The sequence below is a fragment of the Lissotriton helveticus genome, chromosome 5_1, assembly GCF_964261635.1.
Source record: "Lissotriton helveticus chromosome 5_1, aLisHel1.1, whole genome shotgun sequence".
Lineage (NCBI taxonomy): Eukaryota > Metazoa > Chordata > Amphibia > Caudata > Salamandridae > Lissotriton > Lissotriton helveticus.
The window spans coordinates 1,974,309,259-1,974,333,459 of record NC_136065.1 but is presented as its reverse complement, the minus strand read 5'-3'; the positions used below and the strand labels follow the sequence as shown (position 1 = coordinate 1,974,333,459).

At 45.5% G+C, this 24,201-nt stretch overlaps 1 protein-coding gene across 1 annotated transcript in view; it reads right to left on the bottom strand.

The window, feature by feature from the left end:
* ERBB2 (erb-b2 receptor tyrosine kinase 2) overlaps positions 1-24,201 on the bottom strand; it is a 408,618-nt gene that overhangs the window by 54,268 nt on the left and 330,149 nt on the right. The window contains exon 14 of the mRNA XM_078645660.1: positions 12,288-12,378. Coding sequence (XP_078501786.1) covers positions 12,288-12,378 — 91 coding nt within the window. The remainder of the gene's footprint in view (positions 1-12,287; positions 12,379-24,201) is intronic.

The following is a 24,201-nucleotide window of genomic DNA, read 5'->3' as shown; positions in this document are numbered from 1 at the left end:
GAATACGTTGGTATAACAATCAACATGTGCCTTGCACAAGCATACCCTGGAACAGTATGAACCTAAAAGCAGCAGTTCAACCCTAAGCTGAATAACCACAGGGTGAAAGGAAAATGTTACTTACCCTGTAAGCATCTGTTCATAGTAGTAGTGCTGTAGATTCACATGCTTTGCATACACCTACCATCTAGTGTTAGACTCAGACATTACAAGCTGTTTTTCTTTGAAGAAGATTTAAGTAAAGAGATGTTGTGTACCTTTAGGGTTACAGTAGCATAGGCAGAGACTTTACCCTTTGACTGTTTTACGCTCAGCGGGTGAAAGGTGAAAGTGAAGTATAGAGAATAGTAGGTATGTGTCCTAAAAAATTTTTTTTAGGAATATATGTATATTTATTGTAAGAAACGTGCCATGCACACATTTATTTCTGATAGAACTTGTAGCCTTGCAGTCTGCACCGTTAGTTCCAGGGACGCACAATTCAGAACACAATGCATTGTCTAATTTTTTCTGTGCTTGTTGGAGGCGATCTTCTGCTTCAGTCTAATTAAAACATTGTTATGCACCTCTGGCACAGTACGATAAGCTTGCCGTATTATTATAAAAACAGTGTCCATGCTGAAGTCGGTGAGAGGTTCACTTCCTGCCGCAATCATCCTGGAATGCTGATACCATTGTGACCTGTGACTGACATGTAGTCCTGCTGTCTCAACCTTCATCCTGAGAAGGAAGATAACTGCACATACAGAGAGCGGTGCTTTAGTGAGACTGAGACTGGTATCCTGACATACGGGACCAATCTATTGGGATATGTCATTCCAACTGGCCTAGCAGATGGGTACTCCCAATTTGCTCTCTTTCGCATATAGCAATTAGGACTAGATAGGAGTGACCTTAGTAATATTATGAACAATTAAAATGGTTGATATTTTTGTGTTTTTCACTTCACCATTCTAATATTGCTTATAACAATGATGTGTTTTATCTTTCTGATAATCGCAGTTCATGTTTTATATATAAAGTTTAGAGCTTTTCAATAAATGTTTGAAAATGCAATATTGTACCTTTTTCTTTGTGACACTTTGGGCAAGCAAAATTGACAAATGAAAGGGTTACATCTGTTTCCACGATTTCTTTGGGAATCTGAGTCATGTTCTAGGTTGATGGTGCTAATTCTAGTGGTGTGAGATAGCTAAAACAGACCAACATTTCCTGATTATATAAGAAGCTTCAGTCTCCGTATCAGAGGCAAAAGCTAGCCCTCTGGCTGCCGCATTGAAGAGCGAGGGGCGGAGGGCAGGAGGGGTCGGGGCGAGAATCCTCTGATTGCGGCCACACGACCAGCCGCATTGCAGAGCGTGGCGGGGGTGCTTGTGGCGACTGGTAAGAAGAGCGGGGAAGGCCGCCACCCCCAAAATTCGTGCCGCCCTCCCCTTGCTATGCCACTGCTCTGTATAAAGAAGTTTTGTTGTTCTAAATACACAGTCCTACTAGATTCGTAGGAACCGCATAACATGGAGTTACCAACGTTCTAGGTCTGGTACCCATTTACTAGGTCTCCTGAGTAGTTTACTTGCATATGCCCAAAGCTCCTTTATTACCTGTATAAAGAGACGTCTGTGGTGATAAGGGATGATCCTCCTTTAGCTTAACAGGAAGCACCTATTCTATTTATTTATTTATTTATAAAGTTTTATATAGCGCGAACTTGATCCCGAAGGATATCAGAGCGCTTTACAATTTGAGGCAAAGGTAACAAATCAGAACATTAGTCTAACATTGGGAATATAATAGGCATTGAATTAACTAGTACAAACATAACAGAGACACACACGTTTGATGTAGAGGATTTCCTACTGAACCACTGACAAGCTACTAAACCACTGACAAGCAGTGGTTCAGTCAAATGTGCAAAATGTATGCGGTCCCCTAACCCCTTGCAGATTAATGACTCAGTTCTGCAAAAGTCCAGGGTATAGTAATGATTGTATGGAATAACACTGTGAGTCTGTGTCCACTTCTACAATCATCCTGACAGATCCATATCCTTATCTAATCTCTCTGCTGAAACATAAGCACTTATAAACATATCCTGCTGTCAAATTCTAGCATTGTAGGAACCCAATCACTGTCTATGCACTGGGAGACTCAGTCAGGCATTCAGACAAGCAGTGGTATAGTCAACTGTGCACAATGTATGTGGTCCCCTAACCCTTTGCAGACTACTGAGTCAGAACTGCAAAAGTCCAGGTAATATATTTATGTCTTTAGGTTAATCACGCTTGATTATTTAAAAGGATTGTCCCATATAGTGTTTTCCTGTCTTTGAATTCCATTCATTAAATATGGCGCCAGCTGTAGTTTTTCCTGTTAATTGCAGGCAAGCAGTAAATGCACACTTAACTGGACCTGGGTACGCCTTAGGCGGTGGAGAAGGTACCTTCGTGGTTGAGGCACATGAACCGTACAGATGTGAATTCTTTTATTTCTGGTTTGATTATCCTGCAGTTTTGGCTGCATAGAGACCATATGAATATTTAAAAAACGCCTTTAACATACCAGGAACATAATGATTGATTCCAAGGCACCCTCCCACACACAGTAGACAATGTCAGACTGCGTCCTCTCAGTAATGATGGGGCAACCTGGTCCATCTGGGCAGATAGCCCTTTTCTTAATCGACAGTGTGAAATGTTTGCTCTTTTTAACCACTTGGTCAGACTGTATCGACATCTGATGCAGTATGCAGTATGTTCTGCGTACATTAACTACTGCTCCAGCAAGGGTTCCTCAAACTGGACAGGCTCGGTCAGCTATTCCTGCCATTACTCCAATTACCATTAATGCCACTATGGATAAAGTCCGTAAGAAGTGAGATGAAATTCCGTTTTGGATTGTTCAAAAAACAAATAGCTTGACGCAGTGCGTCCCCATACGGAACCCCATGATACATTTTTAATTCTCATTATGTGTCTTCCACTTAGTATGGTACCCCTTGTGAAGGAGTGTAATACGTGGGGTACTGGTTTTGCAGCATTCTATACCATCACCCACAGTACACTATCCATTGCTGTTTTACCTGAAGTCCTTAAACAGATTCAGGCTGACATGAAGTAGCCCCTATCCCGTATTTGGGTATGAAACTCATTGGCAACTTTGCCACAGTGTCCTCCATTATTTTAAGTAATTTTAAAGGAGAAGCAGCTTCTCTCGCAACACGCTGATGCCACAGTTCTACTAGCAGAATGTGAGCATCTTAAACTAATTTCTGAAACCTATACATCTATAGGTCGTGACAGTTTGGGAACCAGGCCTAATAAACCACAAACTAAAGGCAAACCTGATGCCGAACTTACCAAATAGACACCTGAGTATTCTAAAAGCACTGGGATTAAAATATAGATAAAGCAAAAAGAAAAAACCAAGGACCGGATCTCTGCAACCGGAGTCTTCTGAAAAACTTTATAATCTACCTAGCCATGATACCCTTAAACAGCTTGCTAGGTATCAGTATTCTGATACACATCTTTCTCATTCCTTTCAGAACTCTGCAGACAGACCGTCACAGAGGGGGGTAAGAGGCGACCGCAGACAGGAGAGCATGTGGAAACGGACTCACAGAGCTACTCTGACTTCATCATAAAGAAGGAAGAAAAACGTTCCTCAACAAAAAGCACAATTCAAAAAGCAGAAAGTGGTTGGAGTTTCCACTAAATATGCCACAAATACTCAGTACTCTTTTTTGGAACAAGACATGGGCGAGAACCCTGTTTGACAGCGCAGCAGAGGTTTCCATAGTTAACTAGACTCTTCAAGAGTTTCTTGTGGTGAGACAAACTAATGACTACGAACAAGTAGAAACTCCTGATAGACTCCGGAGTTTGTTAGAATAGTCCCACAAAGAGAGGATGTCATTGTATCTTACTTTTACGTTATTGTTCCAGAGGAAGTGAAAACAGCATGTGCTACAGAATGGGCTCTTGCTCAAGTCCCAGTATTATATTGCAACCAGGCAGGTTGAGATAAAGACTCACTTTATCCTGTTATACTTGTGTTAAACGCTCTGTTTGGAAGATTCTATCACAGCTAGAATATCAAGGTGTCATTGAGCCTTGTGTCTCCCCTATGAATAACCCATTATTTGTTGTGCTTAAACCAGATCTTTTCTATTGTATAGTCTTAGACTATATAAAATTAAACAGTCACACATGCATTTTTGCTGTACAAAATACACACAACACAGACTTAATAACAACATTGTTTGCTTAAAATACAAAACTACATAGGACGTTTCCAATGGGTTTTTCTGTCAAAGTATATGGCCTGAAAGCCTCGATTTAAAAGCACCAAGTGCTTAGAAAAGGTTCTGTAGGGTCTCACAAGGGTATAAGAACAGTCCAGGCCTGTTTTCTGCCCGTGCAACTTCAACTTTACAATATATTGACATAGAAGCGTTGTCATATGTTGATGACATTTACCTCACACATGATGATTTAAACACACATTTGGCCAGGGTGTATCTCATAATTTTGGGATTTGCTTAACATGTCTATAAATTAAAATTTCCAAAATCTAAAATTGCCTTACTCAGTGTCCTGTTTTTGGGATATGAGTTATCAAATGAAGGCAAAAGCCAAGCATCACATTTTCTAAGCTTTAATAGAACATACATACCAGATTAAGCACAACAGGTAAAACATTCATTCAGATTTTTCTAATAAACTTTGAACAACGGAACACACTGCTATTCTCAGAAATGTACAGACTAAACACTTACATACTTGTGTTAACACTACAAACTTGGTAATTCACATAATTGCGGGTTCCAGTGGATACACATATGTTTTATTAAATGAAGGCGAAACAGTGCAGATTGCATATAATTTACATTTATATTCTAATGCTGAAATGCATTTTGCACTCACAGAATTTTATTTGACTGCAGTTCAAACAGCTCTTCTCCAGGAACTTCCATTGGCTCAGGGGAAATGCATCATTGTGGTGTTTCCTGTTCGACCTTAAAGGCTCTCACCAAGGCCAGCATTCCTAAAGTGAAAGCCTTACATCCAAGATGGATCCAGTAGGCCACTTCCTTAATAGCAACTGATATAGATTATGTTGTTGACCCTACTTTACAAATGCAGGAATACCTCTTTTATAAGCAAGAATAGTCTGTGTCTAGCGAATTTGCCTTGAGATTAATATGATTTTAAAATCTATATTCATTGTTCAGCCCATCCTGCGGTTGGTACCAAGCACAAATACTTAGTAGCATGTGCTGCAGTAAAAGGAGTTATGAAAGATGATGTATTTCAGGCACAAAAAAAATATCCAGAAACTTTAGGTGACTGTACCACTCAGCTAGATGAATTAAAAGCTTTGGTTCTGGCTTTGCAGAATAGGATTCAGAATTCCCTGCACGTATAGTGAGTGATTCCTATTACTATGTACAGGCCTTTATTGATAATTTACCTTACTGGTGTTTGAATGGATTCTCTGGTTCTAAAGAAGGCTATAATGCATTACGGTCATGTTGTCTGTGCATACAAGTACCATCTTGTGTTGTAATATGGAGTAGAATGCTTTGAGTTCAGGAAAATGGCCATGATTTGCAGGTAACTGATATGCCTTCCCTGGTGAAGGGAGTGCAATTGCCCTGGACAGTCATACTGTCTATATGTATGCCTCACCCCATAAATGAAGTGTCTGTAGTAATGGTCACCTGCGGAACAAGGTTCACAAAAGGCTTTCCTATCAACAGATTGTTGCTGTTCCGCTGTTGCAGAGTGCACTGAATGCTGGCCTCTATCAACACTAGATCTTCCACTTGACCCACCACTTGTGACCACTGACCAGTGAGGTACTGCTGAAGTGGGCATAGTTGTGGCCTGACATATAAAATAATTGCAATACATGATGCCATCATACCTAGGAGCTTCAGTACCATTCTCACAATGATTGGGTGAGTGGTGTGAAAAAGAGGTAGCAGCTGCTGAAATGAAATAACCCTCTACAGATAGGGGTATGCGCTCAACAGTGTTCGGAATTCATCCTAGAAAGGGCCGATTCTGCAGAGGCTGAAGAAGAGACTTCTTGCCATCTAATTTGAACCCTAGGCTGCATAGCAGGTTCAAGGTTGTCTGAGTGTGTCTAGAGATTGCTGTGTGCTGGTGCTCTTGATCAACCAGCCGTTGAGGTACGGAAATACGTGAAAACCTACTCTATGTAGATGAGCAGCCACCACTGCCAAACACTTTGTGAAGACCCTTGGGGCTGGGGTGAACCAGAAAGTCAGCACTATGGATTGGTAATGCTGTCCACTTACCAAAAACTGTAGGTATGTTAAATGAGCAGGGTAGGTGGGAATGCGGAAATATGCATCTTTGAGATCAAATAAGGCATGAAGTCCTCCTGTTGAACTAATGGAATGACCGCATACAGACTGATCATATGGAAATGTTTCAGCAGGATATAACTGGAGCAAGGCTGATAACTCTTCTTGCAAAAGAGTGAAATCATTGGCACTGTGGTGTCAGGATAAGAATGAAATAATTGGCCCTGTGGTGTCAGGATGGTATTGAAGTTGAGGCAGTAACCTTGCGGGACTACTGCTAGAACCAACTGATATGAGGTGATCTCCATCCAGAGATGGTGGAATGTGATATCCTCCCCGACAGGTGTTGGACTATCAGGGGGATAGAAGGAGAGACTGTGCTTGGGAGCAGGCGCTTCCCTGCCGGAGCCACCTCTTCTGCTGCCCTTATCATTGTTCCCACTAAGTCTTCCCTGTGAGTAATCCCTGCTTGTGTGGAAGTCGTGAAATACATGCTGCAGTCATTGGTATGATTGTACCAGGGCTTATTGCTCCCTAATGCCTGGTGTCTATGAAAGGATCCCCTTAGAGTCCAGATATACTTAAAAAACACAGCGTCCTTTTTTAGGTCGAGCTCGACCTGCATTCAATGCAAAGCATTGATTGCTGTCTGCTCGACAACTATTGTCAGCCGTTTCTGGGAATGAAGACACGAGTCAGACGCGCGCTTTTTCAGAGTCAGTTTTGACCGCGGGTGCGCGCTGCTGGCTGCTTGCCGTGTGTGCAGTGTCAGTTTCGCTTTCATCAGTTTAGTTTTTCAAAGGCTGCCTTTCAATGAACACGCTCGCTGTGACCATTATTTCTAAAGCTGTCTTTGAATCATTATTTCCAAAGCTGCCTTTTAATTAACACGACTACTTATTTGCGACATGCTTTCACTGAAAAGCTACGGTTAAATTAAAGGTTGATGACAGTCGCAAACAAAGTCGGCATTTTTAAAAGCTATAGCCTTTCATCAGTTTCGTTTCTCCAAGGCTGTCTTTCAATTAACACGCTCGCTATGAGCATTATTTTTAAATCTGGCTTTCAATCATTATTTCCAAACATTCACGATCACTTATTTGCCTATTATGCTTTCGTTTTTCCAAGGCTGCCTTTTATTTAACACGCTCGCTGTGAGCATTATTACCAAAGCTGGCTTTCAATCATTATTTTCAAACATTCACGATCACTTATTTGCCTATTATGCTTAGCCAATGTTTGGAATATGGTATGTGTGATAAGTTTTTCATATTCACGTACGCCTTATATTAAGTCAGCATTTTTAGGGAGTGTAAGTGCGTTTTTGGCTTTTAATTAATACAGCCGAATATGCTCAGAAAAACGCTTCAAACAGCGTGATGTCAAAGTGCTGCTGAAAAGGTATGCCATACCCAGTTGGCGCCATGCAAATGGAAAGCACTTTGCCACTAGCTGTCTGAGAGGTTTTAGTTTGTGTATTGTATTCTGAAGCCGGCGCCATGCAAACTTAGACATCGGTTGTCTTTTAAAAGATGGTGTCGTTTGAAGCCAGTTACTCGAGAGTGGGGAAGTTTGCAGGATGCTTTAAAACAGCGTGATGGCGAATAGCTGCTGAAGACTGTGATCTTTTGTGAGTTAGCCACTATCAGATGTCACATGCTGATTTGGTGGCTCCTTTATTATGTAAGACCTGTGCTAAAAGTATCAGAGATACATCTAATGCTAACTTGCCGCCGCCATGTCTGGGATGCAAATGTGGCCTCATGCAAAAAAGTGTGGTGTTTTTTATTTTTATATCGTACGACTGTAAAGAGTCATTGTGCTACATATTAACATTTTAGCATTATAGTACGTAACATTTAAAAGCAATACTACTAAAATAAAGAATACAGACTGAACGGACAACGTGCCTTTACGCTTCAAGGAGTGCGTGGGACTGCGTGTGTATACATGTGTTTGTGTGCATGTGTGTTTTTTAAGCTCCAGCAAGTGCGTTTAAGTGCGTGTGTGTACACGTGTGTGTGCGCGTGTGTGCGTGTTTGCGTATGCGTGTATGCAAGTACGATGGCACACAGTCACTAAAGAGTATGTTTTTGTAAATATGGCATTCCAAATAGGCTTCGGGCGTGCTCTTGACAGTCACATAGTCCTTACAAGGAAAGAGTCTAGGTTACATGACGGAGTCCAGTAGGCGTTAGCAATGTTACTACAAGCTGCTAGAATTGTAATGCTTGTAAACAATCAATACTAACAATATTACTACGTTGAGAATACTCACTGGACGCAGAACATGCTTACGCTCAAGCAAGTGCTAATAAAAGCTTAACATTAGGTCTAAACACATTCATACGCCTGCTAATGCTTAAAGTGCGTATGCATAATATTTTCAGGCCTTCTGTTTAAGTAAAAATGCGTTTTCAACAGGTAATGATATTTTAGCAAATAACGATGACATCCTTGCCTTTATAAACAATGAAAAGAACACAAACATAATAACGATTTGCAATACTAGCAGTATTACTACATTAAACATAATGACTAAATGCACAATGTACCATTAAGGTCAGACGAGTGCTCAGGAAAGCCTGAGACCATATGTAAACACATTCATGCGCATTGTAAATTTGAAAGTGCATATGCATAATATTTTGAAACTCTCCATTTAATTAAAAATGCAATTTCAACAACTACTGATATTTTATGAAATAATGATCACATCTTTGCCTTTTCAAATAATGAACATGACACAAACATAACCACAAAACGTTTTGTTTCGATTTTACAAAAACGTGTGTATATTTCTCAGAAATTGAATCGCTTTTAAGAAACAAAACTGCTTCCATGCTATAGTTCACCTTTGTCCTTTCGTTTCCATTGACATTTAGCAGACAAGTTCCTTTCACACTTGGCCATTTTCACACTAACTCTACGCATTTCCTCCCCATGCGTCTCTTGCATTTTATTGCCCTAAAACACACACACACAGGCGCGCGCACACATACACACGCTGCCGCCCCCCACACCCCCTGCACACACACACATACAGACACGCACACAGACAAGCACGCATACACACGCCGCCGCCCCCTACCCCCCTGCACACACACACACACACACACCCGCCCCATGCACCGGGAGATCTGCCATACCCCCGAATCGGTACTTACTGGTTAGGCGCCTGAGCGGTCAGCGGAACCTTCGCCTCTTCCTCCTCGTACTCCGACTGTCTAACATCGCAGGGAGCGGCGGTTGCAGGCCCCCAGCGTAGGAAACAGGCCCCGCGGTGCACACACTGGGCGGGGGGCACTACCAGGAGCGGAGTCTTCGAAACGGAAGAGGAAAAGGGGACGAGAACCACGACGCGCAACACGGCACAGGGAGGTGGTGTGCGCCAGGCCTCTGTGGCTGCCTGGAACGTGTGCGCGCGCTCCCCAGCCTGTCGCGAGCACGCCTCCTTCTGGCTACTAGCTGTGCGTGCACTGTCCCAGCCGCCGCGGTCACAGCGGGCCGCCTCTCCTCTCAGCTGGTATAGTTTTAAAATCCGGATTTAAGCACTAACGCGAACTATCCTAATTCTTTTCTATAGAATTAGTATGCAGTTTAATTAGCTTTACGTTCGTTTTTTTCTTATATTTGATTATCGCATATAATTGTCAGATTTTTTTAAACTAACCGTTTTTGTTCGATAACTGTGATTCGAGCATATAATAGAATTGTTAATGTTTTAAAAAAGGTTGTAATGCTACATCGAAAGGATGTCCTATTGATCTGACTTGTTCTACTCAGGGTGACCTGTTCAGCATGCCACAGGCAGGGCCTCCGTGCCCAGAATTCATACCCCATTTAATCCGCGGCTACTTGCGGATGTGTCGCCCTGCTCCAGCTGCGCCTGGGCTGCCTTCAGCTGGCAGCCTTTCAGCGTCAGTCTCCAAGGTCAGCCACCTGCAATGCTCCAACACTCCGCAGCGTGTGGGCCAGGGACAGGGGGGCTCGAAGTCAATGAGGCCTCATAATCAGAGCCGGCTCGCCTCTTTGGAAAACCCAGAGTTCAGCAAAGCAACAACATTATCACGTTACTGAAAGGAAAATAATTGTTCGTCTAGCAGGGTTATTATACTGCAAACATGTACTATCCTTGATGATGCGGCACTTAAGCTCTTCGTGGAGTTGGGTACCCGGAAGTGCTCTTACATCCACATTAGAAAAAAAAATGCACTGCTGCAGCAAAAAGGCAAATTCATTTTAACCTTTTCTTCGGCAAATGTAAGGTGGAGAGTTGAACTAGGGCAAACATAGACCAAAATAATGTTCCCTTTTTTGTTGTTTGTACATGTTTGGAAAGACAGATAATACATGTTGTAATTTTTTCAAATATGAAAGATGATTCTCAATTTGAGGGACTGCCAAGTTTGTTCCATATTTAGTTCGTAAGCAGCAAGCAGTGTGAAGTCAGTTTCCTCTATTTTTAAAGGAATTAAAGAATTATGCTTTCTGTATTAAAATCACTTTTACACATGTAAAGTGTTTTATGAGCTTACTGTGTATAGTTAGTGATAGGGTTTGGCAATCCACTTACTCACCTCTAGCCCTAGTACAATAATCTTACATCACTTGATGTTCGCTCTGCCTGCCCTAATACAACACATATTGCATTACAAATGCTAAAGGTGTCACATTTGCGAAAGTTAAAAATATTGGCATTGTAAATGCCGAAGCTAATAATTTCGCTATTTTTAAAACCAACACATAAATAAAATATTTGTCATTTACAATACCAATAGCTCAAACTTTCCTAATGCAAGACCTATTGCATTGCAAATGCTTGTCTTCACTTGTAGTCCGAAGAGATGTTCCCCATCAAACAGGACATTAAGAAGATCCTGCTGCACCTCTGACTTAAAACTTGAGACGCAGAGACATGCATGCTGGCGGAGAAGAACACTAGCATTAACACTACGGGATGAAGTGTCAGTTGCATCCAGAGTGCATCTTATGGTCATTTTACAGATAGGTTGCCCCTTTGTGACCAATTCCTCACCCCTCTTTCTATAGGTCTACGAAATGTGTTGTATGAGGGCCTCCATTTCCTTCCAATGATACCAGTCATATTGTGACAGCAAACGTACCAGGTTGGCTATTTGTCAGTGGGTGGTTGTCCCTACCGCAACCTTCTTTCCCGCAGTGTCAAGATGCTTGCTTTCCTTATCTTGGGAGGAGGGCTGATCAAAGCATGTGTGGCAGGAGGTACACAAGCGTTCTATACTCCTTCCATATAATGCTGGTATTGGACATTCCAAGCTGTTTATCTTCGAAAAAGCTTTGAATTACATAGTGGTACAATGCTCATGGGCATTGATTCCACCCATTGATTGTATTTTCTGCTATCGAATTCAGACATATTCTGTAACTGTCCAACATCGACAAGCTCTCAGGGCCTTTCGGGCATAGCCGTTCATATGAGTCCAGTGCTGCATTTAGGTGCAAAAATATGCTACTTTTGAGGAGTGAGAAATTGGGCACATTGTAGGAAGCATAAGCAGTTAGCTGCCGAAACGCTGAATCTTTTCACCAAGCAAGACCCTCTTGTCGCCACTATAGAAGAGTCCGGGGCAATTATCTTTCCATTCTGTGAAATACATATTCCATACAAGAACATTCAAACTATTGTGATGACAATAATTGTATCTCAAACCCAACCTAAATTCCCACAGGACAGAATAAGTAGCGCTATCTAGATACTCATAAATATACAAGATACAAACGGAAAAGGGAAGGATCTCTTTGGGATGTGTGTTTCCCTGTACGCCCGTCCCTGCAGGAGAACATTTTCTCAGGCCCACACCCTTCAGCCCCTTGCAACAGTCACTCACTCTGGCTCTCTCTCTCGCTCTCCCCACTGTGGTACTTAGTTGTTGGCCTTGGGCCACTTTCTTCCTCCCCCACAATCCCTTACCGAACCAAAGCAGGATTCTGTTCCATTTTGGTGGTGACATTCCGGGTGGCAGGGAAGGCATCGGCTCTCATTCATGTGCTCCCGCTTGTCTCTGTAGAGAGACCACACAAAAAAGGAATACATTTACAAACAGAAATTGCCCAGTGTTTCTTTGGACATATATTAGGATTAACCCTATTAAACACCTGGATATTTGAAATCCTATCCCTCCAAATGTTGTTACACTCCCAAAAATGAACCTCTGACATGTTCATTTCAAACCCACTGACCAAATATAGACCATCAGTTTTCTGTTTATTTCCAATCTCCCCCCACCACTTATTTGGAGAGCTCCAACACACCCCTTAGCAACACCCAGCACCTTACAAATATCCCCCAACCAGTCTTTAAATAACAAAACACAAGTCTCCTGAATATCACCCACGTTATATACACTAATCACTAGGATTCTCCTACTTCCCACCCTCACCATCTTCCAGTATATTCTCAGCCTCACCTTCATTAATCTCTAGGATACACACAATCTCACCTACACCAATTTCTAATATGTTTCCAATATCACCTACACTAATCTCAAGGATAAGCCTAAGGTTTTTAGTTTTCATTTAGCACGGATTATAACCGACAAAAACACCACCAAAGGGAGTATTTGCTTTTATGGAGAAAACGAAAAATGCTAAATTTGACCCTACTTTTACAGCTTTGACACTCATAGAGAACAAGTGCAACCCTACTACTAAGCATTCATCCGTGATGAATGCTGCCAATCTGTGCCATGAGGGTAAGCCGCCTAATATGACTTTTGTGACCATCTGCATGGTCTCAAGATGCTTAAAAACCACTTCCACTCCAGTTTTGGGGCAAAGCTCGCTTAATATGGCTGCAATTCACTGTTTACTGCATATTGCTGTGTATTGGGCTGCAGATTCACAGCTGAACTTAGAGCGGTGTCTCAGTCCAGGGCAAGATGCACCACCAGAATTTCATCCTCATTCATTAAGAGTGGGACAAATCTTTGCTTTCTGAAAGCTCGGATATCAGCATTGTGGCAGCAATGACCATTGTGCATAGAGATGCCTCCAGAAACAACATCCTCTTATAAAACACCATCCCAAACACTGATGATATTAGATTTCCACCAATATGGTTTGAAAAGCATGCCTGTCGGAGCCTCATCTCCTAGTACAAGGCAGACAGGGGCCAGATCGTCAACATCTTCAGAGCCCAGAAGCAGACCCAGAGAGTCCATAAATTGGTTTTGGTGACACTGCACTGTTTATAATGTATATATTTACTTAGAAAATCTAAGGGGTTAGTGAATGAAGTGAATACAGTACAGCTCTGTATTGTGAATAGGCAACCACTGCGTTGTTTTTTTAGTATGTTCTGCAGACAGCATAGTTTTAGCAAAAACAGGATGTGTTCTTGATATAGCCAAATGCTCACCTAGTTCAACTTTCATTCCTAATGTCGCCATGTCAAAATGATGCCTGGAACTTATGATGCCAAAAGAGACTTGACTTTTGACACTTGGCAAAATCACCAGTACATACCACTGTGACTGTACTTAATAGAAAAATATTGAGCTGTGATCGTTTTTTTCCCCAGGATGGAAAATGCACTAGAACAATGCGCACTGCTACAAACACAAAGGTAAAGTGCCTTGTGAAATTTTCACACCTTTCCTGCAAGAAGACAGTCCATGCACTGCTTTTAAATAAATAAGGGCCCACCCACATGCTTGGTAAAATCTGTGTCTAGACGTCCTTGTGCTAGCTTTCAAATAAAATCAAAATCCCATAGACATGGCCCAACAACGTAAAATATACCTCTTTCCCAGTGGTAACTGCACAAGAAAATAACACAAGACATCCTGTAAGTAATGACGTTTCGTACTACGTCAGCCGCTTGTTCATTCTGCTGCAGTTTGCTATCACCAAAGACCCTATGTCTAAAAGTATACATATTAATTCCTTAGCAGACTTCTCCTCTATGACTATGTAGGGCAGTAATAGGCCCAGATCAAACAGTAATAATATTTTATTAGCCAAGTTTTTTCTTGGTGTCTTGAGGCAAAGAACAGGACAATTCGCCAATGGCTTGCAATAACGAGCACAGAGTACCGCACTATATATGTCATGTCTGAAGTGGAAAATCATCTTTCAGCAGAACTTTGCAAAGCAGTTATTGGAAACCATACAGGAATCATCAGTGAGACACTGGTGACACTCCGCTAGGACTGGCCTAGTTTATGTAATGATTTCACAAATGGAACACCGCCCATGAGTGGGGCACAGAAAGGTTCAGGAGGGTGTGGCGTTCTGCAAGCACAATGGGGAACCCAACAACACGTACAGCAGAGACGCTCTGATGGACATGTGTACAATGCCCTGTTTTCAGACAAATTGTCGCAAATTGTAATATTTATTTAGCGTTTACTAAACTTATGTGGGGCGCTGAAGAGCTTGTGGACATGAGTAGCATGCTGCACAGTGTAGGGTGTTTGGTGAGAAGCATGTTGCATTTATTTTGATCCTGTGTGGGATGTGTTTCCATGTTGTGCGTGATGACCACCTAGAGGCGGTTATTGTGTTATGGGATGCAGCCCTTACATGTGTGATGGATGAAGAAGTGTGAGAGACAGGTGCACAGTTTATGGTTTCCAGTAAGCTGGCAGCCTTGAGCAGCTCTGCAGGTCCCGTTTTGGTATTTCTTATGTTCATAGTCCACTTAGCTAGTTACTGTACTGGTCTGTCCATTCTGAGATATTTTGTTTAAAGTTTATGATCCTAAGTTGACATATGTCAAAGTTGGAAGTGGCAGAGAGATCTGCTGGAATGGTGTTTGTTAGGGTTGTGCTTACTCCTTTTGCTTTGTAAATGGCTACCATTTCATTGCTCTATTGCAGCTGAATTAAATGCCTTGTTCAAAATAGGTCCCCATAATTCAGAGGCAGATTTAAAAACATTGACTAGGACCCCATCGGGGCCCAGCCGTGGATACTGGCCTGTAGAGACTGATGGAATTCTTCGTTAGTGATGTTCAAGGGGAGACGCCCCCCCCTCACTCCAGTCAGGCCCTGTCATTGTCTCACCACTTTTACTAAAAAATCTGGAGAAATTAGTCACCCATCTATCACAGGAAACAAAGGTGCAAAACTCAGGGATATCATCGCTCTTTGAGAAAGGAGCATCATTTGCTGTATCCCCCAAAAGTTTGGTATTCCTGGTTTTTACGGAAATTGCCAGGTTTTCCCATGCTTCAGACTGGAGTGTCTTTTTCCTACCGGCTTAATCTAATTTATACTTGCTCAGTAGGGATTTGCTAATTGATTTATCCCTTAGGGAATTAGAAAAGGAAATATATGAGTGACTGTAGTGCTTTTGTACAAGCACGATTAAATCATCCCCTTTTATTGTTCCCTGGTGTGTTTGGGTACTTAGTTAAAAATTATTTGATGAAAACTGTAAAGTAGCTGAAATTTTCAAACATTAAATTTGGGACAATTTCATCCTGAAGACAGTAAGACATTTTCCTACGGTTAGACACTACTTTTTTCTGCATAATCGTACGGGGGCCTCTGCCCGTCCACTTGATTCTTACACCATTTATCCTGGTAGGGTCAAATGGAATGAGGCTTACCGTTGGCCCCAGAAAAAAGAATGGTCATGTAAGCAGGTTGTAGTCGCTAAGAATTGAGGGTCCCTTACTAAGATTACCATATATATCAATGGCCGAGACAGACACCAATATGTGATCTATAGTAGAATAAAAATTTCTCCCAGTAAAGGTTGGGACTAATTCCCCACTAAGACCGCAGCCACCTCTAAGTAATTGGAGATCATATTTGGAGATAATCAGGTTTAGTGCTTCCCCATATTCGCTATGACAGAAATGATAATTTCCCTCCCCATCCTGGTAGATATGACTGCCTGAATATTTAAATCTCCTGCCCACACTAGTACAAAGTCCGTATTGATGGGAGCAAAAATTGTTTCAAGGCCATAATCAAGGGCTGTAGTCACACTTCTACGTGTTGGGTCAAAGATAATATTATAACAAGCATTGAAAATGCAATAGGTCTCGCAATAGAAGAGTTTGACCTTTTTCGTTTTGCAAATGGATGAGTGGCGTTGCGTGGATGAGTGGCGTTGCGTGGATGAGTGGCGTTGCGTGGATGAGTGGCGTTGCGTGGATGAGTGGGGTTGCGTGGATGAGTGGGGTTGCGTGAATGAGTGGGGTTGCGTGAATGAGTGGGGTTGCGTGGATGCGTTGCGTGTGTGAGTGGCGTTGCGTGTGTGAGTGGCGTTGCGTGTGTGAGTGGCGTTGCGTGTGTGAGTGGTGTTGCGTGTGTGAGTGGTGTTGCGTGGGGGGATGGATGGATGGATGGAGTGGGGGATGGATGGATGGAGTGGGGGGATGGATGGATGGAGTGGGATGGATGGATGGAGTGGGATGGATGGATGGAGTGGGGGGATGGATGGATGGAGTGGGGGATGGATGGATGGATGGATGGAGTGGGGGATGGATGGATGGATGGATGGATGGATGGAGTGGGGGATGGATGGATGGAGTGGGGGATGGATGGATGGAGTGGGATGGATGGATGGATGGATGGATGGAGTGGGATGGATGGATGGATGGAGTGGGATGGATGGATGGATGAAGTGGGATGGATGGATGGATGGAGTGGGGAATGGATGGATGGATGGAGTGGGGGGATGTATGGATGGAGTGGGGGATGGATGGAGTGGGGAATGGATGGATGGATGGAGTGGGGGGATGTATGGATGGAGTGGGGGATGGATGGAGTGGGGGGATTGATGGATGGAGTGGGATGGATGGATGGATGGATGGATGGAGTGGGATGGAGTGGGATGGATGGATGGAGTGGGATGGATGGATGGATGGATGGAGTGGGATGGATGGATGGATGGATGGAGTGGGGGGATGGATGGAGTGGGGGGATGGATGGATGGAGTGGGGGGGATGATGGAGTGGGGGGAGGGATGGATGGAGTGGAAACCGGGCGGCAAGGGCTGTGATTTATAATGTGTTATGTTTAGGAGTAAACGGGCGTACGACATAGCAGGTATGTCCATCTTTAATGAATATGTAGGGCACAAATGACGTGATAAACAGAAGAGGCGCAGATTGGTGGTTGAAGAGCCCAGAGAGTAGTAAAAACAATAACAAAAGATGCAGCAAAGGCTTCAAAGTTAAGAAAAGATGCAGGCACTGCTTTGGTATTGTGAGGAGGAGGACATGTAACCGGAAATACAATGTTTATAATGTAAAAGTTTAAATCAACAGGAAACATGAGAAATTACCTGGCTGCAGTGGAAATTAAAGAGAAACATGCAGACAAAGGTTTTATGCCGGAGGACACAAATGAACCAGGACGGGAAAGCAAATATTTATGATGTAAAACTATATTAACAGCAAACCTGCGAAACCATGTGGGGAAGGAGGATATTTAATAAACAGAGAGGTAGGTGAAAACATAAAAGAAACAGGCAGGCAAATCTTTCTGATTCTATAGAGGTTAAAACGCACGGGGAAGCTTTAATTTGTAATTTAAAACGTTAATGTAGCAGGAGTTTAGAAGTGTAGATAGTTTAAAAGATTAAATAAACAGGAGTAAGCAGGCAATGAAACATAACAAGTGAGACGGAAAGCCAGAGGCCAGCATCAAACGGACAATACAGAGGGTCTGTTGCTTGTGTGCTCAGCCGTGAACTGCGCCAAGGAGCTGAGAGCGTTGGGAGAAGGGGGTGTAGTGCACGCGCTGGGAAGAGCAGCAGCAGGGAGGGGGTGGCAAATGGTTCTTTGCTTTGGGCGCTCTGTAGTGGGGAAGGGGGATGGGGCACGTATAGGAGGTGGCAGGAAAAACAGGGACAGGGTAGAAGAAACAGTAAGGGGATGGGATAAGTTAAACAAGTGAAAAATGAGTGAGCCCCTTCATGGTTGTGTGTGACAGACACCTCCTTTATGCTGCAGTAATATCGGGGAATTCAGAAGTAACAAGGAGTGGGGGAAAGGAGCGGTGGGAGCGAGAGGAGACGAGATGCCAGCAGAGCAGAGGATGGGAACCCAGAGGCGGCCCTAAGGCTGGCAGCAGAGAGGGGAAGTCGGAGAGGCTGTGTGCGGGGAGCGAGGAACAGATGGCTGTGAAGCAGGGGGTGTGAAGGATGGGGGTGGGTGGGGAGCGTAGGGACGGCTCAGATGCCTGAGGCAGAGCGCACGCTTTAATTTGTAATTTAAAACGTTAATATAGCAGGAGTTTAGAAGTGTAGATAGTTTAAAAGATTAAATAAACAGGAGTAAGCAGGCAATGAAACATAACAAGTGAGACGGAAAGCCAGAGGCCAGCATCAAACGGACAATACAGAGGGTCTGTTGCTTGTGTGCTCAGCCGTGACCTGCGCCAAGGAGCTGAGAGCGTTGGGAGAAGGGGGTGTAGTGCACGCGCTGGGAAGAGCAGCAGCAGGGAGGGGGTGGCAAATGTTTCTTTGCTTTGGGCGCTCTGTAGTGGGGAAGGGGGATGGGGCACGTATAGGAGGTGGCAGGAAAAACAGGGACAGGGTAGAAGAAACAGTAAGGGGATGGGATAAGTTAAACAAGAGGCTGGGAAACAAAGAACGTGTAGCTGGAGGGGGCGGGATGGATTACAGAGAAGGAAGACGGGTGGGAGAAATGTTCGAAAAACAAGTAAACGAGTAAAACAAGAGCACTTACAGGGGGCGGAGCAGGGAGAGCGGCCTTTGAAGTGCACTTTACACGGCCGGCCGGCAGTGAAACTGAAAGCATGGCCGGCCGCCGTGAAAGCCTTTGATGACGCAGCAGGGGGAACAGACGGCGAGAGGGTGTGAAAGCAGCAGGGGCAGGCAGGCGGCTGGGGGCATGTGCACGCGCTTTTAAGCGCATGCGCATTAAGCTTCAATTTCACGGGCACTGCAAGGAATCGCCACGATTCCTTGCAAGTTGGTTAAAGACTGTTTAAGCCCCAATAGTCTCGCAAGCTCGATGCGCATGCGCATCGACAGGCGAGACCTAAAAATGTACAATTATCATGTTTCTCCCTCCTTTTTAGGTCTCGACTATTCTATCCCGCAGGGAAAGATAGGCGAGAATTATAGTAACCGCTTCAAAAACTCTACCAAACTTGCGGATCACGCACAGTTCATGTGAGCTATGCGCGTGCACAAACCAGCCACGTCACACCACCACGACACACCACCATTTTTCGGTGCCTCCATCAGACTTTAAAGGCTGCTGCTCCCCCGCATCAGACTTCAAAGGTATGCGTTCCCGCTCCGCTCCCCCGCCACAGCACGCCGAGAGCTTGTTGTTGTTTGTTCACCCCCATGGATCACCATGATTACTTGTGGCATACAAACTTCTCTCATTATAAGCTCTGCATGTGTTCGTGTTTCCTTTCCCTTAATCAGCGCAGCGCCTCTTCACGGCCGCCCGCTTCATCTTTCAAACCAGACCACTTACATTTTTATCGTATTTCTGATTAGTGCCCACATAGGTACATGCGACAATGCGCTAGTCTTTCCATCTTAAACTTGGTTTTCCTTGCATTACAACGAAATAAACACAGAGACAACAGAGGAATTTCTATTTGCGAGAGCTGACTCTGCTCTGATGCTCAACGACGTGCTGCCACTCTGCACCACACATTAACTGTGGCCACTGCACGGTTTCGGCAACAAAAGGCAGAACCACTCCTCCTATAAACGTAGCACGTCTGTGCTGCTTCTTCAACCATGGCCTTGGCTTTAATCAACATGCAAGCATTCCCATAATGGTCAAAGTCACCTTTATTTAGTTTCAGCTACAGCCCCCTCCCCCCAGCCCCCCAGTAACAGATTTGCTTTCGGTGTGAGGCGATGTTTTGGGTTTTGTTTTAGTCTAGCTTCCTGCATTTGTTATCCCGCATTATTCTTTATGCCACACACTGCTGCTCGCCTCACACTGCTGCACGCCTCACACTGCTGCACGCCACACACTGCGGCAGGTCACACACTGCTGCACGCCACACACTGCTGCACACCTCACACTGCTGCACGCCTCACACTGCTGCACGCCACACACTGCTGCATGCCACACAACTGCTGCACGCCTCACACTGCTCCACGCCTCACACTGCTGCACGCCTCACACTGCTGCACGCCACACACTGCTGCACGCCACACACTGCTGCACGCCACACACTGCTGCACGCCACACACTGCTGCAACGCCTCACACTGCTGCACGCCTCACACTGCTGCACGCCACACACTGCTGCACGCCACACACTGCTGCACGCCTCACACTGCTGCACGCCTCACACTGCTGCACGCCACGCACGCCTCACTGTTGCACGCCACACACTGCTGCACGCCTCACACTGCTGCACGCCTCACACTGCTGCACGCCTCACACTGCTGCACGCCTCACACTGCTGCACGCCTCACACTGCTGCACACCTCACACTGCTGCACGCCAGGCACGCCTCACACTGTTGCACGCCTCACACTGCTGCACGCCTCACACTGCTGCACGCCTCACACTGCTGCATGCCTCACACTGCTGCATGCCTCACACTGCTGCACGCCTCACTGCTGCACGCCACACACTGCTGCACGCCACACACTGTTGCACGCCACGCATGCCTCACACTGTTGCACGCAACACACTGCTGCACGCCTCACACGGCTGCACGCCTCACACTGCTGCACGCCTCACACTGCTGCACGCCTCACACTGCTGCACGCCTCACACTGCTGCACGCCACACACTGCTGCACGCCACACACTGCTTCACGCCTCACACTGCTGCACGCCTCACACTGCTGCACGCCTCACACTGCTGCATGCCACACACTGCTGCACGCCTTACTACTGCACGGCACACACTGCTGCACCCCACACACTGCTGCGCGCCACACACTGCTGCACGCCCCACACTGCTGCATGCTTCACACTGCTGCATGCCTCACACTGCTGCACCCCACACACTGCTGCACCCCACACAATGCTGCACGCCACACACTGCTGCACGCCACACACTGCTGCACGCCACACACTGCTGCATGCTGCTGCACACCTCACACTGCTGCACGCCTCACACTGCTGCACGTCTCACACTGCTGCACGTCTCACACTGCTGCACGCCTCACACTGCTGCACGCCTCACACTGCTGCACGCCTCACACTGCTGCACGCCTCACACTGCTGCACGCCTCACACTGCTGCACGCCTCACACTACCGCACGCCTCACACTGCTGCATGCCTCACACTGCTTCATGCCTCACACTTCTGCACGCCTCACACAGCTGTACACCACACACTGCTGCATGCCAAACACTGCTGCATGCCTCACACTGCTGCACGCCTCACACTGCTGCACGCTGCACACTGCTGCATTACTCACACTGCTGCATGCTGCACACTACCACACGACTCACACTGCTGCACGCCTTACACTGCTGCACGCTGCTGCATTACTCCCACTGCTGCATTACTCGCACTGCTGCATTACTCACACTGCTGCTCGCCACACACTGCTGCACGCCACACACTGCTGCACGCCACACACTGCTGCACGTCACACACTGCTGCACGCCTCACACTGCTACACGCCTCACAACATCACCACATCACTCAGGGACACCACCATATCACTCTAGGACACCACCACATAACTCAGGAACACCACCAAATCACTCTGGGACACCACCACATCACTCTGGGACACCACCACATCACTCTGGGACACCACCACATCACTCAGGCACACCACCACATCACTCAGGGGCACCACCACATCACTCAGGGGCATCACTCGGGGGCACCACCACTTCACTCAGGGACACCACCACATCACTCACGGAACACCACCACATCACTCACGGAACACCACCACATCACTCACGGAACACCACCACATCACTCACGGAACACTACCACATAACTCAGGGACACCACCACATCACTCACAGACACCACCACATCACTCTGGGGCATCACTCAGGGACACCACCACATCACTCACAGACACCACCACATCACTCAGGAACACCACCACATCAATCTGGGACACCACCACATCACTCTGGGACACCACCACATCACTTTGGGACACCACCACATCACTCAGGAACACCACCACATCACTCAGGGACACCACCACATCACTCAGGGACACCACCACTTCACTCAGAGGCACCAGCACATCACTCAGGGGCATCACTCAGGGACACCACCACATCACTCACGGAACACCACCACATAACTCACGGAACACCACCACATCACTCACAGAACACCACCACATCACTCAGGGACACCACCGCATCACTCACAGAACACCACCACATCACTCACAGAACACCACCACATCACTCAGGGACACCACCACATCACTCACAGACACCACCACATCACTCTGGGGCATCACTCAGGGGCACCACCACATCCCTCTGGGGCGTCACTCAGGGGCACCACAACATCACTCAGGGACACCATCACTTCACTCACAGACATCACCACATCACTCAGGAACACCACAACATCACTCAGGGGCACCACCACATCACTCGGGGGCACCACCACATCACTCGGGGGCATCACCACATCACTCGGGGGCACCACCACATCACTCGGGGGCACCACCACATCACTCGGGGACACTACCACATCACTCAGGGACGCCACCACATCACTCAGGGACGCCACCACATCACTCAGGGACGCCACCACATCACTCAGGGACACCACCACATCACTCAGGGACACCACCACATAACTCAGGGACACCACCACATCACTCAGGGACACCACCACATCACTCATGAACACCACCACATCACTCAGGGACACCACCACATCACTCAGGGACACCACCACATAACTCAGGGACACCACCACATAACTCAGGGACACCACCACATCACTCAGGGGCATCACTCAGGGGCACCACCACATCACTCAGGGACACCACCACATCACTTACAGACACCACCACATCACTCACGGAACACCACCACATCACTCACGGAACACCACCACATCACTCTGGGACACCACCACATCACTTTGGGACACCACCACATCACTCTAATACACCACCACATCACTCTAATACACCACCACATCACTCAGCCCAACCACAACAGCATCACTTAGCACCACAACAGCATCACTCAGCACCACAACAGCACTGTTCTTGCTTGCTACCAACAAGGATTGCCATAGCCAATAGGACTCGCATTAGGAAAGTGTAAGCTATTGGCTTTGTGAATAACAATGCTAATAATTTATATATTTTCAAAGCCAACACATATTAAAAAAAATTTCATTTACAATTCCAATAGCTCACACTTTCCTAAAGCGAGACCTATTGCATTGAAAATGCTTGTTTATATAGCCACAAAAATTGTGCATAGGGGCCCACCGATGCAACCTTTTTGACATTAACGGCGATTTTGTTGGAAATAAGTATCTGTAGTCCCCCTTTAGCCCACCCAGCCAGTGACCCTAGGGCTTCGACAAAGTATAAGAAATACCCTTCTACATGTACTGGACTTATGCACCAAGTTTCTTGTATACATATGATGTCATGACCAGATATAGTGCTTGTCCAGTCAGCATTCTCTATCTTATTCAATAATCCATTCATGTTCCATGTTGCGAGCTTTAACCCTCCCTCAATGGGATGACATACAGGGTCCATATTTGGTGCACAGATAGGTATATTACAAGTGTTAAGATTATCATTGCCGGTTGCCTTGTCGGCCTTGGCTACAGCCAGCCTACACACTGGAGATGTCCCAGAAATAGAGTTATGATCTTTTAGAGGCAGCTGACTTGCCTTAACAATTCTAAAGTCACTTCTCCAATAATACCTAGGGTCCCCGGCA